General features: G+C 46.1%; 1 protein-coding gene across 16 annotated transcripts in view; it reads right to left on the bottom strand.

The window, feature by feature from the left end:
* Positions 1–3,648: 3,648 nt before the first annotated feature.
* The window catches only part of GTF2A1L (general transcription factor IIA subunit 1 like), a 40,553-nt gene continuing 21,373 nt past the window's right edge, over positions 3,649–22,828 (bottom strand). For 14 of the 16 annotated variants that reach the window (XM_053244098.1, XM_053244072.1, XM_053244003.1 and 11 more), the window contains 7 exons: positions 21,758–21,822; positions 17,096–17,192; positions 14,288–14,838; positions 13,291–13,581; positions 10,036–10,125; positions 6,235–6,377; positions 3,649–3,950 (listed from right to left, as the gene is read on the bottom strand). In XM_053244098.1, coding sequence (XP_053100073.1) covers positions 3,914–3,950; positions 6,235–6,377; positions 10,036–10,125; positions 13,291–13,581; positions 14,288–14,838; positions 17,096–17,192; positions 21,758–21,822 — 1,274 coding nt within the window. In that variant the 3' untranslated portion in view covers positions 3,649–3,913. The remainder of the gene's footprint in view (positions 3,951–6,234; positions 6,378–10,035; positions 10,126–13,290; positions 13,582–14,287; positions 14,839–17,095; positions 17,193–21,757; positions 21,823–22,828) is intronic. The other 2 variants (XM_053244012.1, XM_053244130.1) reach the window with 1 other exon arrangement.

Here is a 22,828-nt window from a genome sequence, read left to right as displayed (position 1 = left end):
TGGGGCCCCTTAGGGGGTGGGTGCCATAACTAGCAGAAGCTGTGCTGATATTGCGGGAGATTTAAAGGGCTTTCAAAGCCCTTCCCCTGCCAAGGGTGGGCAGAGCACTCCAAAAAATGCACAAATGCACTCAGCACGCCTCCCTGGAGATCATAGCTAATCGTGGCTGAACTGTGGCTGCAGAGCTGGTTGGGGAAGGGCTGGGAGGCCAAGCAGCAGGGACAGGCTCCCCTCTCCTTCCACTCCAGTTCAGCTGGCCTCAGTTTCTTGAACATCTGCAGCGCAAATTGGAGTTAGGAATTGTAACCCTGGTCACAGTTATCTTGTACATCTGAATGCAGCCAGAGTAGACAGAGGATTTTTTTCTCCCTCTCTCACAACACTAGAACAAGGGGGTCATCCCATGAAACTGAAGGCCAGGAAATGTAGGACCAACAAAAAGGAAATACTTATTCACACAGCACATGATCTATGGAATTCTCTGCCATGGGATGTGGTGATGGCCACCAGCTTGGGTGGCTTTAAAAGAGGCTTAGACAAATTCACGGAGGTCGTTTTTATCAATAGCTATTAATCTTGTGACTATAGGCCACCTCCAGCCTCAGATGTAAGATGCCTTTAAATACCAGTTGCAAGGGAACAACTGCAGGAGAGAGGGCATACCCTCATGTCTCGCCTGTAGGCTTCTCCGGAGCATCTGGTGGGCCACTGCAAGAAACAAGATGCTCAACTGGATGGGCCTTAGACCTGATCCATCAGGGCTGTTCTTATATGTAGCAAGAGCAGCAGGCCAGAAGCAGATGTGTTGTGAAGGGAGCTCAAAATAGCACCATCCTCTGTGGGTCAACTATTTGTGAGCAGGATCAGGGCAACTGCAATCCTGATAGAATTGCTATGCCCCCCAGAATTCTGGTTTCACCCAGATTTCAAACATCTCACCTGGATTGCTTAACCCACCTGGCTTTGCCCGGATTTCAGCTTTCATTTAGAAAAAAAAAAAAAAGCAAAAAAAGCTAAGCTCTGGCTTCCCTTGTAGAAGCTGAGTTATGGAGCAAAACGTGCAATCACTATTCTGCTCAACCGCTGGACTTGGATTAAGAGAGGAAAAGCACAGGATGCTAGCCGGAAGGGTTTCACTTTTAAGTACAGTAATCCCTTGAGGAATGTCGCCTTGATTGTTATCAACAGGGAATCTCTTTCAGGCAGTTGAGAGGATAGCAAGTTGCTTTTTATGTGAATCACTACCTGCCTACCAGGCTGTGTATTGTAATGTTTAAAGATTTGGCTTTACATTCAATGCATGCCTACTTAGAAGTGAGCACCATTGGTTTCAATAAGATCTTCTCTCAAATAAGTGTGTACCAGAATTGCAGCCGTGATTTAAAAGCTGTGCTTTGTTGTTGTTGTTGTTCTATTGCTGCTGTTAATATGTCAAGGAAAATGGTCAGGCAAAAATATCTGCCCCAACTATTGTTAGTAGATATCCAGAGCAAATACAAATCAACTGGAAAGAGCAGCTGCTAATTTGCATATGCAAAATTATTTTCAAGTCAATTTACATAATATGCAAATTAAGCACTCGGATTTTGAAGGCCAGAATATGGCAACCCTAAGCCCTGACCACAGAGAGAGCACATGTGATTCAGGGTTGTGTTCATTTCATCTCAGTTCTGCAAGCCCCCTTCTGCTACTGCCACCAGCCCTTCCCCAAAGCACCCGGAAACTCATGCTAGGGCAGAGCAAAGGTGACAGAACAGACAATGAGCACACCACGCCCCCGTGCTTCACTAAACAGGAAGCAATTCCAGGCAGAAGTTGCAAGAGGTCAGCTTTTAATTAATACCACAGTGGCCCAAACTGCCTCAACTCTTGTCAGCCCACACTGGACAAACTGGCATCTCAGTTGCATTTCAAGAAAAAGAAACCACCACTTATCAGGTCTGAAGAGACAGGACGACAGCTTGGAAAACTCTGGAATGCAATGGCAATAACGTTGACCAGATCCTCTGTAAAAGGTTGAAGCACAAAAGATGCAATTCCAGGCTAAATGTCCAGCACATGGTAAGCAACCTTGGCACTCCAGCTGCTGTTGAACTACAATTTCCATGGGAGTTGTAGTTCAACAACAGTTGGAGTGCCAAGGTTGCTTGCCTACCCCTGGTCTAATATTTAGCTTTGCTAACGAAACATTAAGGCTTTTTCACTCTTAACAGAGTCCTTGTGAGGATAAAAATCTGATCAAATTCAAGTTTCACAAAGTGTTGAGAGCCTGGAAAAGAACATAATTTGTTGCTGATTTCTGCTCTTAAGCAAGAAAAAACACAAATATCATTAGAAGAAAACTAGTCAGGTTTTAAAGTCATCCATACACCAAAAGCAATTACGCACACAACATCCAACGCAAGAGACCAATCCATTAACGCTGCGGCATGTTCTTAATTGCCGTCATGAGGCTGGCCTTGAGAACAGAAGCCTGCTTTATAAGACGACGAGAAGGGTTATTTCCTTCCACATCCATCACAATCTTTAAGTAGCGATACAAAAACAGACACTCAGAGCCATGCGTTCAATGGGACCAAATTGGTTCAATTGTGAATATAAAATTCTCAAGGCCATTAATTAAAAGGGGAGAGAGGAGGGGGACTTATTCCAGGCAGAAGTTGCAAGAGGCCACATATATCTTCAATGTACACATGCATTTTCAATGCTCACAATGCTGTGCTTTCCCCCATTGAAGCTAGGCACGCTGCCACACGACGCTGGCCACACTCCTCCCTTCCCCCTGCATCATTACCAAGATGCAGGGGGCATGGCCAGTGCTGAGGGGCGGAATGCACAGTGGCTCCCTCACACTCTCCAGCTGGCAAGGCAAACAATTTGCTGGCTAGAAAGGGCAAGGGGACCGCCACATGTTCCTCGCCAGCACTGGCCATGCTGGGGAGAGCTGGTCTTGTGGTAGCAAGCATGACTTGTCCCCTTACCTCAACAGGTTCCACGAGCACTGTACGAGATTCCCCTCAGGGGATGGAGCCGCTCTGGGAAGAGTATCGGAAGGTTCCAAGTTCCCTCCCTGGCAGCATCTCCAAGATAGGGCTGAGAGAGATTCCTGCCTGCAACCTTGGAGAAGCCGCTGCCAGTGCCTGTAGACAATACTGAGTGAGATGGACCAATGGTCTGACTCAGTGTATGGAAGCTTCAGTGTGATGATGCAGGGATGAGGGGCAAGGCCAGCATGGGCACCTGGGCTGCTGCCCCACTCATTATGCCCCTGCCCGGGGGTGGGGGGTAAACCTGGGACCTTCTGCATGCAAAGGAGATGCTCTGCCACTGAGTTGCGGCCCCATCCCCTAAGAGGGCATATACAGGTCTCCCATCCAAGCACTGACCACACCAAGACCTGCTTAGCTTCAGCAAGGTGGCTCTATTTCAAGACAGTAGATCGAAATAAAAATACCCTCATCTGGATCCACTAGGACACCCTCCCGTGTAGTGTGACTTTGGTTTGTATCGAACTATAAACACAAAAATTATTAGTGACACAAATACACACACACGAACTATAAGCCTTCCATTTGCAAAGTAGGCTAAAATTCAAGCACATCTGAATACACAATACAATTTAACAGGAAATGCAGGTGAATCATCAGCCTTTGTTAACACAGCATTTATTTACTTTTGTTTTTAGGGATTCATACCTTGTTCATATGACATTTCATTTCACAGTCTGTCAGGTTTCAAGTTTCAAACACAAGCACTTCAGTATGGTCTTACTGATTACTACAATGCAATGCATACTGCATCAGAAAAATAAGGTCACTCCACAGCTGAATGCTGTGTAAGCTTCACCATTCTGCATCTCCAATTGCTTTTGAGAAGATGTAGTCCTTTCCTCCGAAACACATCACCCCGTCTTTCAGGTAGAACTTCCATCTGTTCTTACTTCGTTGGACCTGGTAAGATGCAAAAAAGCAAAATCTCCTCAAAAATCCCTTAGTGGAATTTGTAAAGCCTGCTGATTACAAAGCCCACAAAAGAAAGGTTGCCTTCCTGGTGAAGGCCAATGAAGAGCTATTTAAAACAGAACTCTGATATCAAAACCAAGAGTGCGGGAGAATATTACAAACATATAGGACCACTGTATCACTTTGCTTGTCATGGCGTCTCCCAAAAAATCTGGGAACTGCAGTTTGGTGACGGTGCTGAGAAGTCTTTGAACGGATATTTATCCTCACTCACAGGACTAGGAACACAGGAATGAAGTGACCTTACACCAAGTAGGACAATTGGCCCATCTGACTCAGTACTGCCTACACTGGCCAGCATCACCACTCGCTGTGCACATTTGGAGAGAGAAAGAAAACCATGTGCCCATGTGGAGACTCGTGTAGGTGGGAGGGGCAATTTCCACCCATTCCCTCTCCCCAAAGAAGTGCTCTGTGTGACCCAGAAGTGGGTCACGTGGTCGTGCAGCCCTCAATGGCCCACTGCTGGGTCACACAGAGTGCTTCCCTAGGAAGGGGGAAATCAGCAAAAGTTACCCCACCATCACCACCCACAAGAGCTTCTGCACTGCAGTAGGAGGGATGCTACTAGTGATGTGCTCACAGTTATTTCTCTCGCGGGGGTCTCAACTACTGATTAACCACAGCAGCTCCCCCTGATTTTAGACAGGGGACATCCCCTGGTGTGTTGCCATGAGGGCATCAGGGATTTGGACTGCATGCATAGTAGAGAACCGTGTTATTTGTCGGAATCGCCTTCTTAGCCGTTTGTGTCATCTTTAAGAGAGTCCCTTGGTATGAGTCATAGATTAGCCAAATATACCTGTGTGTGTGAGCAGAAGTCACCCAGTCACACCTGATCAAAATCAAAGACAGAATTAAGATGCCAGGAGTCGACTGACAGAGGCTCTCGGGGCCAACCAAATCCCTTGTAAGCAGCCCTGCCTGCTTGTTTACTGCCATTAATTTTTATTTATTTATTACACTGATAGATCGCCTTACACCCAAGTCCTAAGGTGGTGTGCACAGCTTAAAACAATAAATTAAACTCAATAAAAACAATTCACACAATTTTAAATTCATAAAATTTTAAAATACTTTTAACCAAAAAAAACCCACCACACTTTAGAATAGTTGTAGCAAAAGGCCTGAGAAAATATTTATTTATTTCTTACATTTTAGACCCTGCTCTTCCTCCAAGGAGCCCAGAGCAATGTACGACATACTTAAGTTTCTCCTCACAACAACCCTGTGAAGTAGGTTAGGCTGAGAGAGAAGTGACTGGCCCAGAGTCACCCAGCACGTATCATGGCTGAATGGGGATTAGAACCCGGGTCTCCCCAGTCCTAGTCCAGCACTCTAACCACTACACCACACTGGCTCTCCCTGGTGTCTCAAGTGATTTCTTAAAGGCAGCCAGAGGGAGAAGCTCTTATGCTGACAGGGGGAGAAGCTCTTATGCACACTCCAAAGCCCTGGGGCAGCCACAGAGAAGGCCCAGCCACATGTCGCCGCCAAATGAGCTGGTGGCAGCCATAACCAAACCTCCCCCTGTGATCTCAGTAAGCAGCGGGGTTCATGAAATTTTCTCTCCAGTCTTCACCAGGAAAGTCCCCATCTAGCTAGTAAAAACCACCATCCTTTCACCTAAGGGATCACTAGCTAACATTCCCTGTCTGCAGTAATATGTCTCCTGTGAATTCACCACCATTGGAACCATCAACCCTTCTGCAATCTCTTGCCTACACACATGTGAGTTGTCTGCATGCTTTTGGAAGTAATAAATTCATTTAAAAACTAGTTGGGACTTGTGGTCTGTTGGAGCTGGCACTTTAATGGGATCTAGGGATGCTAATTACCCCTGGATATACCAGGTAGTGAACCCGGAACCTCCTGCATGCAACGCATGTGCTGTACCACTGAACTATGGCTCCTCCCGGAGTTCCTTGGGGAGAAGGAAAGAGTACTAGACCAGTTTATGCCTGTGGTATAGATATGCTCTGGGAGATACTTGTGTTCTATTAGGACACTTATGATTTAATCTCTGCTTCGGAAGAGCACAGGTGCAGAATTCTACTTCTCTGACTCTGTAGTGAAGGGAAGGATTTGAGGGAGGACTAGGCCTCATTTAGAGCAACTGCTGGGAGGGTGGGCCTTTCCTAAGAAGGGAGGAAGCCCGTGAAATTCAAAACAGAAGGACCAATCCAGAGGACTGGGCAGGAACTACACTCACAGCCACAAGCAGAAGAAGAGAAAGCTTTGTTCTGTTTGCTTGTTCTGCCCCAAGAGTTCCCCGAGGAAGCAGCTGGCTGAGAGCTGCTGGGGAAAATGGGAAAGCCACAACCTGGAAGCTGGAGACAGCAGGAAGATCTCTGCCTGTGAGCAATAAGATAGGGACAGTTCAGTTAGATGTGTGAGGGAAGTTATTTTCTTTTATTGTATTGCTTGAATCTGAGTTGCCTGGTTAATGAAAACTTCTCTCTCTTGCAATCTGCTCTATGAAAAGAAAATTGTTCTTATTGCATACTTTTTTCTTTTAAATGTGATAATAAACCCTTGTTGGTGAAGTGTGCTACCCTTCATTTTGGGTCTGCCTTCGTTGAATGCTTTTGGAGGTCTAGGACTGCGCTCAGTCCTTCTAGGGAGGGTTTTACCACTTTAACCCCCCACCCCCAGAACCTTATATGGGGAGTGGGTTTCGCACATCAAAATAAACTGAATGGTGGCAACCCAATGTGAATGCCACTGTCAGTTGAATGGTGGCAGCCCACTGTCAAGGATTCACCCCAATGAACTCCTCCCTTTCCCTCTGGCTCTGGTAGAAGCTATGACAAACTCATTTTCAGCTCTGAAGTGACAGCAGTTAAACACAACGGATAAAGCTTGCTTTCTAGGTTAAGAGAACCTCAAATTTTCCATTCACATTTCCTTCAAATAAACTGTTCTGCTTACAGAAAAACAACTTTGTAACTCTAGAGGCATGCTCTCATGACCAGAGATATGCAAGCTGGTCTTCGATTCAAGACAGAGTATTTTCCCAAAACACCCAAGATGGATAGATTTCCTGAACCAACAGGTCTGGCTTACATTAGGCAGGAATCCCTACACTTAGCTTTAGCACACTGCTCACCATTTGCTCTCATATCACTGCTTCCTTGCATTGATTTCTGAAACTCACAGCTCAGCATACCAGGGATATCAAGCATATTATTACTTCACAATCACCCCAGAGGTGTAAGAAACATGAATCAAGAGCCCCTAATTCACCAGGGGCTCTTTCCTTCACTTCCTGCATGCTGCAGCTTGTTATTAACCTTTTGAACATGTGAACAAGTCAGCATTTGATGCAAATACATATAGAAAATATATAGTAACGGCCAGCTCCTACAGGATAACCAGTTGTAGCATGTGTTTTTATTTTACGTATTTTTAAAAGCATTTTATGCCAGACCCCAAGAGATTTATAAAGAACACAGTGGGCAACATCCACAGAAGCGTGTGTGTGGAACAAGGAGTTAAGTGGGATACATTTTCTTCTTCCCACTCACCTCTCTGCAGCCCCCCCAAAAGCCACTCCTGTTTTGACCTTCCTGAGAAGTCCATCAATATTCAGCTCAAAGTATCTACAGAGGATTTACTTTACTTCCAAGCATGCAAATTACTCACAGTCTTGGAGGCTGGAACTTGCCGAGAGTGGCAGTTCATATAAAGATCAGAGTCATGGTAAGTATATTACTGAAGGTGAGGAATGCCTTGCTGGCAAATACTCCACTAGGTGAGGAAAATTGTGGCTTGACCAAGAAAACGGTTCAAGGGAGCTTATGTTATCCCGTCGGTAAGACCAGGAGGCTTTACACATGGGGCTTCTACCCCAAATCATCTTCTGAAGAGAGTGTGTGCGTTCACACACCAGCCAAACTTACCCCAAAGTCCCTTTGAGATCCTTGGACCTACTCCACACACAAATTGGGCTTTGTCTTTTGAATTCTAGCTTATCTTGAGGTATTTCCGGGTTTTAAAAATGCTGGTTTTAAGCTACTTTTTTGGAAAATAAGCTACTTTTTTCGGAGCAAATAGGGAGAGGCACTGAGGTAGAATCATTAGCATCATAAGAGGGATACTCTCTTTACAAATGCAGATGTAAATCTTAGTAACCTCTCTCTCTTCCTCCCCCACGCCCCCCTGCCCTGTGAACTTGCAAAAACAAAAAGAGCAGAGGGGAGGGGCTGCTTCCCTCAATGCCGCGAGTGTGATTCGAAGTGGCTTCGCTCAACGTTTACCCCGCAGCATGAAGCCATGTGCAAATAACTCCCAGGAAACTGAACTAAGAGCAAATGGGCACCACTGCTTACTCTGGACCGGCTGAGAGAGGGGAAGGCCACTGCTTCTGGGTAATCCCAAAGCACATAGACTAAATGCTCTAGACAACTACATGAGGCTAGACCACACAGCAAGACCACACAGCAATAATACATGGCTGCTAGAAGGCTAATATGTAATGTTAATTGTCTAGTCTGCATGCATTCTAAATGCAGTGACCTCATGGCAGAAGTCTTGAAGATTGAGCGATCCTTGGCAACCGCATGAGATGCTGTACCTGTGGCTACAGCAGGAGGAAGCATGGAGAAACTGTACACAGTTCTTGGGATCACCCCACACACACACACACACACACACCGTGGCTACCAATGCAATCCCCCACCCCATTGCCGAAGGTCTCTTGACCCTTGGGAAAGACTTTTCAGGCTACAGGAAGGAGGATGAGAAGGGGAAAATTGTGCACATGTCACAGTGGATGCTACCCATGAAAAACAATACAAATCCAAGCAGAGTGCAAAAACAGCATACACAGATCCGATCAATAAACATTCAACAGCAAACATAAACACAACTTAGAGCAACAAGCATCAAAGAATCACTCAACACCAATGATCTTTTCTCTTTTTATGAAAGCCAAGATTTTACCATGCGCCCAAAAGCATACAATATGGGCGCCTGTCTGACCTCCACAGTAAGGGTGTTCTGAAGAACCGGGGCCATCACCCAAATGGCCCTGCTTCCTCTGTATGCCTGCTGAGCCTCAGAGGGACTAGTTGTCCAGATAAAGGCTTCAGGTGTTTACTCTGCATCCAAGCTAGAATTGATTCTGAATCACTGGAAGGAGAGCTGGTCTTGTGGTAGCAAACATGAATGGTCTCCTTTGCCAAGCAGAGTCTGCTCTGCTTTGCATCTGGATGGGCGATTACATGTGAGTGCTGTCTGCTGTCAAATATTCCCCATAGGGCAGGGGTTCCCACAATAAATTGCGGCTGGGGATGATGGGAGTGGTTGTTGCTCAGCAGCATCTGGGGTACCACAGGTTGGGAACCCCTGCCCTAAAGGGATGAAACCATAGCTCAGTGGCAAGGCATGAAGAAAGTCCCAGGTTCACTCCCTGGCAGCATCTCCAGGTAGGGCTGGGAGAGACCCCTGCTTGAAACCTTGGACAGCCGCTGCCAGTCAGCATAGACCATACTGAGCGAGATTGACCAGTGGTCTGACTCGGTATATGGCAGCTTTCTATGTAATCATCTGAAATGCAGAGGCGGCCCAAGATGTGTTGTTGCCCAAGGCAAAGGACGATCCCCCTTCTCCCCCATGTCTATGGCACTCTCTGTAACAACAAGGCAGTGGCAGTGACAAACGAACACTCAGACTATGCCAGGGTGTTCTTAGCTCAAGTCAGCAGGGGCAGAAGAAGAGGTGTGCCTCAAGGGGTGTAGAGGGGAATTGTGCCCCGATGGGATGAGGAAGGGAGACAGTGGACAGCAGGGTGGCACTCGTGGTGGTGGGGGCCCAGCAGTTAGTGCCTCCTGTGCCCCTCCCCACACCTGTGCCTGAAGTGAGCTCTGCACCTTGCCTCGTGAGAGGGGCGCCCTTGCTGAAAGAGTCTTCCGACACAATGGCAACTGAACTTTTTGTTCCTACCTTTAATAAGGGTGGGAGGACCTTAGGCCTCAAGCCTGATTAAAGTAGCACATATTCTCCACTGTACCTTGTCATACTGGCACACAATTATATTATCCGTGTCAAACACATCCGGTGTCTCCTGCTCGCTGACGTCGTCGCCAGAATTTAAAGGGTCCTGAAGAGGAAAGAGGACGTTGCTCAAGACACAGTTTTCTTCTCGTCTCATTTAACGAAAAGACTAGCTAGGAAAAACTAGTTCGCTTTATAAGAAGCTGGCATACATCCCCAGCGACAGAGACGGCTGAATCTTCGGCAACCCATGCCCTATTCAGATGTTTGTAAAGAAACCCACTCAACGTGTGCATAGTGGGCAGAGGGAATTGGAAGCAGGGATGTGCACGGAACTGGGTGGGGGAAATTCGAAGGAAGGGGGAGTTGACTTTAAGGGCGGGGGAGGGTGCACCTACCCCTCCCTCCACTCCCCCCACCCCGTGTTCTGTTTGGAAAGGGTCCGTCAGGGCAACAGTGTACTTCCCTGCCGCCCCATTCCTCCTCGGTCACGACATCACCGGAAGTACCTGACGCACGACGTGCACGCACACGCACCAACACACACAGGCGCATCGGGTACTTCTGGTGACATCGGGCCCAAGGAGGCAGTGGGGCGGCAGGGAGGAACGCTGCCACCCCGACAGTCCCTTTGCAAACGGAGTGCCAGTGGGGGGCGGAAGGAGGGGTAAGAACACTCCCCCCACCCTTAAAGTCAACCTCCACATGCCTTCTAATTGGAACCTCCGAACTGGTTCCGTGCACATCCCTAATCAGAAGTTCTGCCCCCGGCACATCTCCAGATGTACCAGTCATCCTGCCATGGGTTCTCTATGTGCTTAGGGTGCTTTTCTGAAGAGGCGAACACCCTAAGCATGGCTGCTGTTTCCATGATCAGCAGCAAGCTGGGGCACCCCAATAACGCAGGGCCAGAAGCCATGGAGATTATATTATGTGTAGAACACCATACACATTCTCTTCCCAATTTTTGCTCTCTGAAATAGTTCTCTAACGGTCATAGGGCAGTTCTTGACTAGAGGCTCCATGAAGCACTGACAGGGAAGATGGTTCTAGTTCACGTCAGTAGACCTGAAGTGATACACACCCTATGGGGCTCAGGCCCCACAATGAATAGCTCGGGGCCCTGAATCTCATCAACCACCTCCTTCTCAATTGGGGTGCGGGTGGTTGCCTCTGCTCCAGCAGCAACTGCTTCTTTTCTCTCTCCTCCCCAAAAGGTGCTGTGCTGAGGACAAAAGAAAATGCTTTCACTCCCAAGACAGCACTTGTCTCCACCAGGAGCAGTCAGACTTAATTACTCTGACTGAGTTTAATCATCAAAAGGCATTTGCGTTAATCTGGGAGCCTTTTGCAAATTTTTAATATTTTACAAGGTCTTTACCCACATGCAAGATTCAGCTTCTCTTTAAAATGACGCTTGATGTATGTTACCTGCACTTGCAGGTTTCCTTTACTTTGTTATGGGACAAGGGAGGGGAAATAGGCAGAACAGGTTTTCTGGACTGTTATTTGTAATATCTTATATGCAATTATTGTAATTTGGAAGTTCAGGAGACGACAGTGTAAGCATGTTCTTTCTTTTCTTTTAAATAAAAATTCTACCATAAAAAAATAATCATCACCATCAAAAGGAGGATGTGGTCCCCAGACCTGGATCTTTTATGCCCCTAGCAACACCTCTGGCTTCAAGAGCTGGAAGAGACACCTTCCTCCAGCTGAGAGTATAGCCAGCAGGGCATTTAACACCACGCCCAGGCCCCACCCATTCAGGAGAAACCAACAGAGAAAGCTGGGTGATCTCATAAGCCTGTAGGCAAAAAAGAAAGAAAGAAAGAAAGAAAGAAAGAAAGAAAACTTTCTCTCTGATGTGCTCGTTTACTGTGAGCAGAGGTTTTGTTTTTGTTTGAATATGAAGAAACATTTTTAAAGTGGGGAGCATTCAAAAAGCTCCCTGCATTATGAAGTGGTCCAGGATGTGTATTGCTAACCTGGCAAAAAGGCACCTTTTACCGTGGCGATTCTCTTTATTTAGCAGGGGGAGAGTAACTGGCCCTAATTCACCCCCAGCACAATACCTCCAGTAGTGACTGTTGCTGGTATCTATCTTATGTTTCTTTTAGATTGTGAGCCCTTTGGGGACAGGGGGCCATCTTACTTACTTACTTACTTATTTATTATGTAAACCGCCCTGAGCCATTTTTGGAAGGGCGGCATAGAAATTTTAAAAATTAAAAATTAATTAAAAATTAAAAAACAAAAAAACAATATTCTCTGCAATAGGTCAAAAGGTTGTTGGGAGCACTGACAATGGAACCTTCCCTCCTGAACCCAAGAGCAACTTGTGGTGTGAAGGGTGACTGCAACACAAGGGGAAAGGGCGAAATAAAACATCCCCAGGAGCCATGATCTCAATCCTGATATGCACCCATCAACCCAGTGATCTTCACTGTAAGGCCCGGGGGCCAATGGCAGCCCCTATCAACCCTTTGTGCAGCCCGCTGTCTAATAGTTTAAATTGGGCCTGTGTGAAATTTCAGTCAAAATTGAATAGGCTGCACAATAGTCCCCCTAGCACTGAGCGGAGAGGACCTTTCCCCTTTTACAGTGCTGTACTTTGCCCAGCAGTCACCTAATGGCGCAGCGGGGAAATGACTTGCCTAGCGAGCAAGAGGTTGCTGGTTCGAATCCCCGCTGGTATGCTCCCCAGACTATGGGAAGACACCTATACCAGGCAGCAGGGATATAGGGAGGTGCTAAAAGGCATCATCTCATATTGCAAGGGAGGAGGCAATGGTAAACCCGTCCTGTATTCTACCAAAGAAAACCACATGGCTTTGTGGTCGCCAGGAATTAACACCGACTCGAGGGCACGACTTTACTTTGTACTTACTTTGCCCAGCATCAGTGGGATTCCTTAAAGGGAAATGAAGCCCTCTTCATTCCCTGCACTATCTTGGAAGGCAGGCACAGAATGCTGGGAAGTGTAGCCCTTCCCAGGACTTTCCCCACAGAGCTCTTAAGAGAGGGCACCATCTCACTTGAAGGGTCCACCCAGCAACTGAGAAAAGCACAGTACTGTGTGGAGAGCAGCACAGTGGGAAATGGCTCTCACATTGGAAGATTTTTGCCAAAGTGGCCCCCGCTTGAAAAATAATGAAGATCACTGCATTAAGCTATGGAAATTCTAATGATACTTCTAGCAGCATGTGTGGTGTGATTCAAATAAGTATAGTAAAAACAAGGTCATTTTCAAGAGGATCAAACACTTTACCTCTTCAATGATGTCAACCGAAGGTTCGTCAGTATCACTCGTGCCGCTAAGGGATTGATTGTCTGAAGTACTGTTTTCACCTTCTTCCTCCTCTTCCTCATCCAGGACTTTTAGATCCTTGGCATCAATAATGCCGACCAGTTCATCATCTTCCCCATCTCTTGGGCTTCCTTGGGCATCTGCCTTGGGAAAGATGTCACCTGTTCCATCTAGCTGAATGATCTTTTCAAGGTCGTTGGCAATAGCCTTCTGTGTCTGGAGATCGGGCTCCATCTGCACACCGGCATCAAGCTGGAAGGAAGGAAGGAATGTGTGAGACCCAGCAAACAGACAAGTCTTTCTTGATAAACCGATTCTATACCTCACCGTTTCTGCAGCCTCACTCCTCCATATAGGAGAATCTCCCAAGACCCATTCAGACACAATCTCACTCACAGAATAATGCATCAACTCTTATCTATCTCAACTTCCCCAGGACAAATACTGAAGCAGGGCCCAACAGGAATCCTACACACCATCTAGGATTCTACACACCACCCTGGAAAATTGATGAAGGTGCTTTCCAGATTACACCTTGCAACAGGGTCATGGCAGATCTTGGAAGTGTGCTTCCACACTTCCTGTTTTGTGACACTGCAGTCCCTACACTGACTGCAGGGTGCCGTTCATATTTCCGATGCCTTGTTTCGAATTTAATCACTGCGACGTGCTATGATGTCATGTATCAGATGTAAAAAGCTTGCTGGTTTGGGGGGTTATTAGTTTCTCCAAATTGCAATGCATCAATTTCACAAGCATGCACTCATGAGATACTACGAAGGTTTATTGCTTTGCATTACACAAGGTAGTAGTACAAGATAGCTTCAGAAAGTAAGCTGTTGCCTATCTGCATGACTAGCAGATGCTGAAAGCCATGGGAAATGTGAGGGAAGAAATATTCTGAAGTGCAAGACAAGTATTTTAAAGTACAAAACAGAAAATAAGCACTGGAATTTACCTCTTCATCAAAAGAGAGGTTGGCTTCATCGGGCAGGAGAGCATTGTCATTAAGCTCATTGCCCATAATTATCAGCTCAATTAAATCTTCGGGGTCAAGTTGTTGTTCTAAATTCACAGGCAACTCTCCCCCACCAGAAAGGTCATGTGCTGTCGCTTCTGCAGGACATCCCACTCCAGATGGCTTCAGCAGAGGAATGTCAGCATGCTGGGGATTGCCCAGTGAACAAGATGGCGGCTGTTGACTTCCTGCAGCTCCCAGGACAGCTTCCTCCTGACGCCAAGTTGCCTCCTGAAGCACAGCAGCAGCATCGGGCAAGGTCTTCTCTTCTGTCCTCACTTGCTGGGCTGCAACGGCCGCCTGGACTTGCAGACTTTCACTGGTGGGTGCTCGAAGAGTCGAAGCGTTGACCTGCACGGCACTGGCAGTCTGAGGGGCCGATGGCTGCTGCCCAAGCTGCTGGAATATTTGCTGGATGGGATTCTGGAGGATAGTTCCACCCCCTGGGGCCTGGGTGACCACCACAGGCATATTAACTTTGTACAGGTGCCCTAAGAGAGAGAAGCTGTGAATATGGGCACTGCGCTCTGCAGCCAACCACACAACACCAGTGTTCCCTTGAACAGGAATTCCCAGGTGTGGTTGACTACAGCTCTCAGAATCCCCAGCTGCAATGGCTTTTGCTTGCGGGTGATGGGAGTGGCAGTGAACAACAGCTGGGAATCCCTGCTAGAGGGAACACTGCATAACACCACCGTGAACTTCAGCATGGAAGAGTCAGAATATAAACATAGCAGATACATAAACACACTTTCCCATATGCCCCAGTGGTCCCTATTTTATGATACCCGCCCCTGATAAATATACTGCCCTCTTTTATCCCTAGGAGGTTATTGCAAGATGATGTCTTATTTACACAAAAGTTAGTGTGAGTCTCTAAGGTGGTTGTCATTTTTTAACCTCCAATTGGCATGAGACCATTCAGCCCCCAAGCAGTGTACAGTTTCTTGTTAAAAGAACGAAAGGAGGTCCGTCTCCAGTTATCGCCAGCTCGTCTGGTGGCCACACGGAGATGGGCCTTCTCGATTGCTGCCCCGAAATTGTGGAATGCTCTCCCTGCTGAGATACGATCCTCCCCATCCCTGACTATTTTAAAAAAACATCTGAAGACCCAACTCTTCACCCAAGCTTTTTCAGCTTTTTAAATTTGTAGTTTTAATTTTATACTGTTTTAATTTTATACTGTTTTAAAATTGTTAAACTGTTTTAACCTTTTATATTTGTTTTAATTGTTTTAATGTTATTGTCAACCACCCAGAGATGAAAGTTTGGGCAGTATACAAGTTAAATAGATAGATAGATAGATAGATAGATAGATAGATAGATAGATAGATAAAGGTGAAACTCGGAAAATTATAATATTGTGCAAAAGTCCATTAATTTCAGTAATGCAAATTAAAAGGTGAAATTGATATATGAGACAGACGCATTACATGCAAAGCGAGATAAGTCAAGCCTTAATTTGTTATAATTGTGATGATCATGGCGTACAGCTCATGAAAACCCCAAATCCACAATCTCAGAAAATTAGAATATTACATGGAACCAAGAAGACAAGGATTGAAGAATAGAACAATATCGGACCTCTGAAAAGTATACAGTGTACTGTGCTTGATTGGCCAGCAAACTCGCCTGACCTGACCCCATAGAGAATCTATGGGGCATTGCCAAGAGAAGGATGAGAGACATGAGACCAAACAATGCAGAATTGCTGAAGGCCGCTAATGAAGCATCCTGGTCTTCCATAATACCTCATCAGTGCCACAGGCTGATAGCATCCATGCCACGCCGCATTGAGGCAGTAATTGCTGCAAAAGGGGCCCAAACCAAGTACTGAATACATATGCATGCTTATACTTTTCAGAGGTCCGATATTGTTCTATTCTTCAATCCTTTACTGAAATTAATGGACTTCTGCACGAAATTCTAATTTTCCGAGTTTCACCTGTAGATAGAGCTGCTACAGTATGCTCTGAAGGGTTTCCGTCACTATCGAAATAGCTTTCCCAAATCACCTTCTTGACTGCTCAATCAGTCTGCTGCTGCAGAGTGAATCAAGAGAACAGAAGCAGCCAATCGGAGGTTCTCCTGATGTTGTTGGACTAAAACGACAAACATTTATTGTGGCTGGGGATGATGGGAGTCGTAGTACAACACCTACATTTATATCCCAAATTCCTTCCATGCTGAAACTCAAGGCAGTGTCCATGGGGTTCCCATGCAGGCAGCAGGACCAGAGGAAGCTGCCATATACTGAGTCAGACCATTGGTCTATCTAGCTCAGTATTGTCTACACAGACTGGCAGCAGCTCCTCCAAGGTTGCAGGCAGGAATCTCTCTCAGCCCTATCTTGGAGATGCCAGGGAGGGAACTTGGAGCCTCAGATGCTCTTCCCAAAGTGGCCCCATCCCCTAAAGGGAATATCTTACAGTGCTCACACATGTAGTCTCCCATTCAAATGCAAACCAGGGTGGAGCCTGCCTAGCAAAGAGGACGATTCATGCTTACTACCACAAGACCAGCTCTCCTCCCTTTGATATAACTCCATTCAATATCCCCCCTTCCCTTCAACTTGTGCTTACAGCCAATACAAGTTTATACTGAAAATCTGATCTCAAGCTATGAGCACCCAGCTGCATATTCCCTAATGCACAACTCCTAGAGTCTTCCTCCCAACACCCCACCCCCAACCCCAACCCTCCACACGGCATAAAATATAATCCTCACTGCTGTGCCCATGAGCCTTACCAGATGCTGTCTGCAGGGTCACACCAGCAGGTATTTGGATAGGATAAGCAAGGCCTGAAGGCAGAGAAAGGATCGTACCACCAGTCCGGGAAGGGCCCTAGAGAGAGAAGAGCCATCAGAAAAGGTCAGTTCATTTCTATGGTCAGAGCTGTATGGACTTCACCTTTTGAGCCGGGGTGCCCTATGCTGGTTTTCCAAATCCGGGTGCCTAGTTTGCATATTATGTAAGCTGGCTTGAAAATAAATTCTGAGCAGAAGAGTGACTGCACATTTTGCTCCATAACTCCAGTTCTACAAGGGCTAGAGCTTAGCTTTAAAAAAAATAATGAAAGCTGAAATCTGGCTGAATCTGTGTGTGGGCTGAGCAATCTGGGTGAGATGCTTAAAATCAGGGTGGCATTTTGGCGGGCACGGCAACTCTACCTTTGAGGGATGAGAACCCAGGTTTTGCACCGTAACAGCATTCTGCAACCTCTGTATATTATGCAAATTGAACATATCTGCTTATTTTGCATAATATGAGGAATAAAACCCTAGTACGAACCCCTAAAACGTAACCCTGTGGCCCACTGGAAATCCTGCTTATTTCTCCCAAAAGCATTCTAGAGATTTCACCAGGCATTTCCGACACACTTCTAAGCCAGTCTTTACACCCATAAGGACTGGTACTGCAGGACTTTTTAGGAGCAAGATTAAACACCAAATCCTGCACTGATGCAGCTTGGTAACAGAAAACACCCATCCCCGGGTGAACCATTCCATACTTCACTGGTCCTTCAGATCTAGAATCATGAAATTTTAGAGTTGGGAGGGACGTAGGAAGCTTCCCTTGGAGGCATGTGGTGGCCTGTAGTAGTTGGTTTATTTAGGAACATAGGAAGCTGCCGTATACTGAGTCAGACCATTGGTCCCTCTAGCTCAGTATTGTCTACACAGACGGGCAGCAGCTGCTCCATGGTTGCAGGCAGGAGTCTCTCTCAGCCCTATCTGGGAGATGCTGCCAGGGAGGGAATCTGGAACCTTGTGCATCCACAACCATGCAGGTGCTCTTCCCAGAGCGGCCCCATCCCCTAAGGGGAATATTTTACAGTGCTCACAGACGTAGTCTCCCATTCAAATGCAAACCATGACAGACCCTGCTTAGCAAAGAGGGCAATTCATGCTCACTACCACAACCAGCTTTCCTTGCAGGTCTTCTAGCCCCGTCCCCTTCACAGTGCAGGAAACTGCTACACCATCCCTGAGAGATGGCCAGTCAGCCTGTTTGGAAACCTCCGAAGGAGGGCCCACCGCTGCATGTGGCAGGCAGTTCCACTGTCAAACAGCTCTTGCAGCTAGTTTGCTTTACAACCAAGTCAAACAGCTAACCAAACACCACGATCAAATCAATACCATATTCTCCCAGATCCAAAACAAGGTTTCCCCCCAGTTCTTTCCTGCTAAATATGGATCCAGGAGTTGTCTTAAATTCAAAGTCCTCTTTATTTGGGGTAAATACCGCTATAACCTGTATTTAACTATCTTTTAAAGCATCTTTTAAATTCAATGTCGCCTTCTACTGAGGTAAATGATGGGGAAATGATTTGGTATTGCATTTTATGAGTGAGCTCTCCAAACACGTGTGTGCAACAGAACTGGCTTCTGTGCAATTTTCACGCAGAACTGTACAGAACTACGGAGGAAATGTATAACTTGTGAAACTTTGATGTAATAGGGGGGTGCTAGATGTGTACATGTCAAATACAGCCATTTGGTTAACCTGTAGTTATAGGAGAAGCCATAGCTTAGTGCCTGAGTGCATACACAAAAAGACCCACTCCCGAGACCTATATAAGCTATATGGATATTATATAGTGTAGTTGTCAGAGCGTTGGACTAGGACAGGGGAGACCCGAGTTCAAATCCCCACTCAGCCATGAAATTCAGTGAGTGACTCCGGGCCAGTCACGCATCTCTCACCCTAACCTACCTCACAGGGTTGTTGTGAGGATAAACATAGCCATGCACACTGCTCTGGGCTCCTTGGAGGAAGAGCAGGATATAAATAAATGAATAAATACCTCCATCAAAAGACAGCTCAGTACTACATAGGAAGCTGCCATCTACTGAGTCAGACCATTGGTCTATCTAGCTCAGTATTGTCTTCACAGACTGGCAGCGGCTTCTCCAAGGTTGCAGGCAGGAATCTCTCTCAGCCCTATCTTGGAGATAGGTGGCGCTTATACCATCAAGTACTACCACTTAATGCGGCTAAGCCATGGCTCCCAGAGGACCAGCAAGAGTGCCCTAAAATCACCTGCAAACAGAAAGCTAGTGAGCTAGGCAAAACATTCAGGGAAACCCACTCACATTTCTTAAAAGAGTGTGTGGTAGCCAAAAGAGTGCGGCAGGGAGTAAGCAAGCTGTTAGAGTGGCCTGATTTGGAAAAACAGACTTGGGAAGAACTAACCTCGGGTTTGAGCGATAGAACCTTCTTTCGAGGTCCCAGAAAGAAACCTTCAAGGAAACGGGACGGAACAAGTGCCCCCATACTAGGGAATAGGAACGTTCCCCTTCTCGTAATCAGGTTAGTAAACTTGTATGTCATTTATGCAATGCTCGTGCATAGGAATAGGGAGGGAAGACGCGACCAAGAGGTTCACGCAGATGACACAGTAAATCTCTTCTGGAAAAGTTTGTATGGTTATGTGCAAAAAGACAAGAGTATCTCTTCTAAACAGCAATGGGACAAATTGTGGAAATGGATGTCGGACGTAACCCCCCCAATTACCTGATGTGCCTTGTAATCCCCCACCCCCGAGTTACAGTACTACCTGCATATACTTCATAACTTGTGTGTTTCCAAATCCTTGTGTGTAAATCTTTGTAGATATATCATGTACAAACAACCACTTTGTATATAATTGTGTTTTGGCAACGTACTGTATGCTTTGGTAGTTTGTTGGTTCAATAAAAAAATCTTGTCCTATTTTTAAAAAAAAAAAAATCTTGTCCTATCTTGGAGATGCCAGAGAGGGAGCTTGAGATCTTCTGCTCTTCCCAGAGGGTTCCATCTCCTGAGGGGAATATCTTACAGTGCTCACACTTCTAGTCTTCCATTCATATGCAACCAGACTTTTATGAGGACCAGCAATGAGTGTTTGCTAAAATACTTATACTTCACAGAAGACCACTGTTCCCTCTGACAGGGAACAGATTCTCAGATGCTGTTCACTACAATTCCCAGCTGCAATGGCCTTCGGCTCGGGATTTGAGGAGTTGCAGTCAACAACATGTGGGAATCCCTATTCGAGGGAACACTGCAGAAGACTCCATATATCCATATCAGAAGTGAATACATAGCAGTTAAAATTCCTGGTCTTGCGCTAGCAAGCATGAATTGTCTCCTTTTCTAAGCAGGGACTGCCCTGATTTGCATTTTAATGGGAGACTACATGTGTGAACACTGTAAGATATTCCCCTTAGGGGATGGGGCTGCTCTGGGAAGAGCACCTGCATGGTTGTTCATGCACAAGGTTTCAAGTTCCCTCCCTGGCATCTCCCAGATAGGGCTGCGAGAGACTCCTGCTTGCAGCCCTGGAGAAGCCACTGCCAGTTTGGGTAGACAATACTGAGCTAGATGGACCAAATGGTCTGACTCAGTATAAGGCATCATTAGGAAGGGGATGGGGGGGGCAGCTATTATTATATTGCCATTATACAAAACTATGGTGCGGCCACACCTAGAGTACTGCATACAATTCTGGTCACCATATCTAAAAAAGGACATTGTTGAAGAGGAAAAGGTGCAGAAGAGGGCAACCAAGATGATCAGGGGCCTAGAGCACCTTCATTATGAGGCAAGGCTACAACACCTGGGGCTATTTAATTTAGAAAAAAGATGACTGCAGGGAGACATGATTGAGGTCTATACAATAATGTATGGTGTGGAGAAAGTGGATAGAGAGAAATTCTTCTCCCTCACATAATACTAGAACCAGGGGTCATCCCATGAAATTGATTGCCAGGAAATTTAGGACCAACAAATGGAAGTATTTTTTCACACAACACATAATCCACTTGTGGAATTCTCTGCCACGAGATGTGGTGTCAGCCAACAACCTGGATGGCTTTAAGAGGGGCTTGGCTAACTTCATGGAGGAAAGGTCTATCATCGGCTACTAGTTGGAGGGCTATAGGCCACCTCCAGCCTCAGAGGCAGGATGCCTCCGAGTACCAGTTGCGGGGGAGTAACAGCAGGAGAGTGAGCATGCCCTCAACTCCTGCCTGTAGGCTTCCAGTGGCATCTGGTGGGCCACTGTGTGAAATGGGATGCTGGACTATATGGGCCTTGGGCCTGATCCAGCAAGGCTGTTCTTATGTTCTTAAGGCAGCTTTCTATGTTCCTAAGACCAACCTGGCTTCCCCAGACTGGAGAAAAGAAGGGAGAAAAGAGCCAGTTCTTCACGTTTCTCATATGAAGCTACAAATGAACACATGAAGCTACCCTATACCAAGTCAGATCATTGGTCCATCTAACCCAGTATTAGCAATTCTGATTGGCAACGGCTCCCCAAACAGATAGAGCCAAGATGTTACTTTAAAAGCAAGCTGGAATCCTGTGACTAGGACTCCCCATACCTTTTTTATAAACATGATACAGGCAATGTTGAAGCTACATACCACTTCAGCCGGTTCTGCTGCTGCTGCTGCTGTAAATTGTCGAATTCCTCTGCCAGCAGCAACACCTAAAAGAACAAGTTGTTCTGGTAAGAACTAATCTGCCTACTTTCCTTTCACTATAATCTTAATTAATTACCATCCTCACAAGTTAACCAAGTTACACCTCAAATGTGCATGTGTCCACCATCTTGAATTGTGGTGGATGACATCATCACAAACTATCCCATTAAGGTGTCCCTACAATTACACCCAATTTGGTTCATATTGGTCCAGGCACTGCAAAGTCGATAGGACACACACACAACGGAATGTCGGGTGATCTCATAAGCTTACTTTCCTTAAGAAAAGTAGGTCAATGAAAGTAGTCAAAAGAGCATCAGTACAGGTTGAAGGCCACCACAGTCCTACGCACCTAGGAGTAAGGCCTCTGTTGGAGATGGAGTTCCAGTACATCGACCTTTTGCACCAACTATACTAATGACCACTAGGGGCATTGAGGCAGAGGTACCTAGTGAGGGTCTCGTTATCTGTCCCTGCTTGCCTCTGCTCTATGACCCCTGCTTTGACTCCTCAGGTACTTCCTGTAGTGAGTCGGTCCTCTTCCTTTCCTCCTAGAGAAAAGATGGAAACATCTCTCTCTCTCTCTCTCTCTCTCTCTCTCTCTCTCTCCATACTTATTCATTATGTAGCTGATAGATAAGATAGGTCTTTCCTATCCCAAATGTACTTCACCAATAAATCAATTTAGTTCCGACTCTACAGTGATCTCCATGTGTGTTCCTTAAATAGCTGCAAGAACTAAACTCTGCTCTCTGTAATTGGAGTGGTAGCTTCCTTGCCACTTTGCTAAATAATCACAAACGCCAACATGAACTCAGTGGGACTTACTTCCGAGTAGACATGCACAGGACTGTTGCCCTGTTAAAATCACTTGGATACAGACGCTTCCGCTAGACACACACAGCAGTCTGGCATCGACAAAGGTGAGTAAACAAGACAGGCTGGCAACAGAGGCATATGCTTAGCATTAAATGAATACAACCTGAGCAAGTTTTCTATTTGTTTAATCTT

The sequence above is a fragment of the Hemicordylus capensis genome, chromosome 1 (genome assembly GCF_027244095.1).
Source record: "Hemicordylus capensis ecotype Gifberg chromosome 1, rHemCap1.1.pri, whole genome shotgun sequence".
In the NCBI taxonomy this organism is placed as follows: domain Eukaryota; kingdom Metazoa; phylum Chordata; class Lepidosauria; order Squamata; family Cordylidae; genus Hemicordylus; species Hemicordylus capensis.
This window is presented reverse-complemented; position numbering and strand designations above follow the sequence as displayed.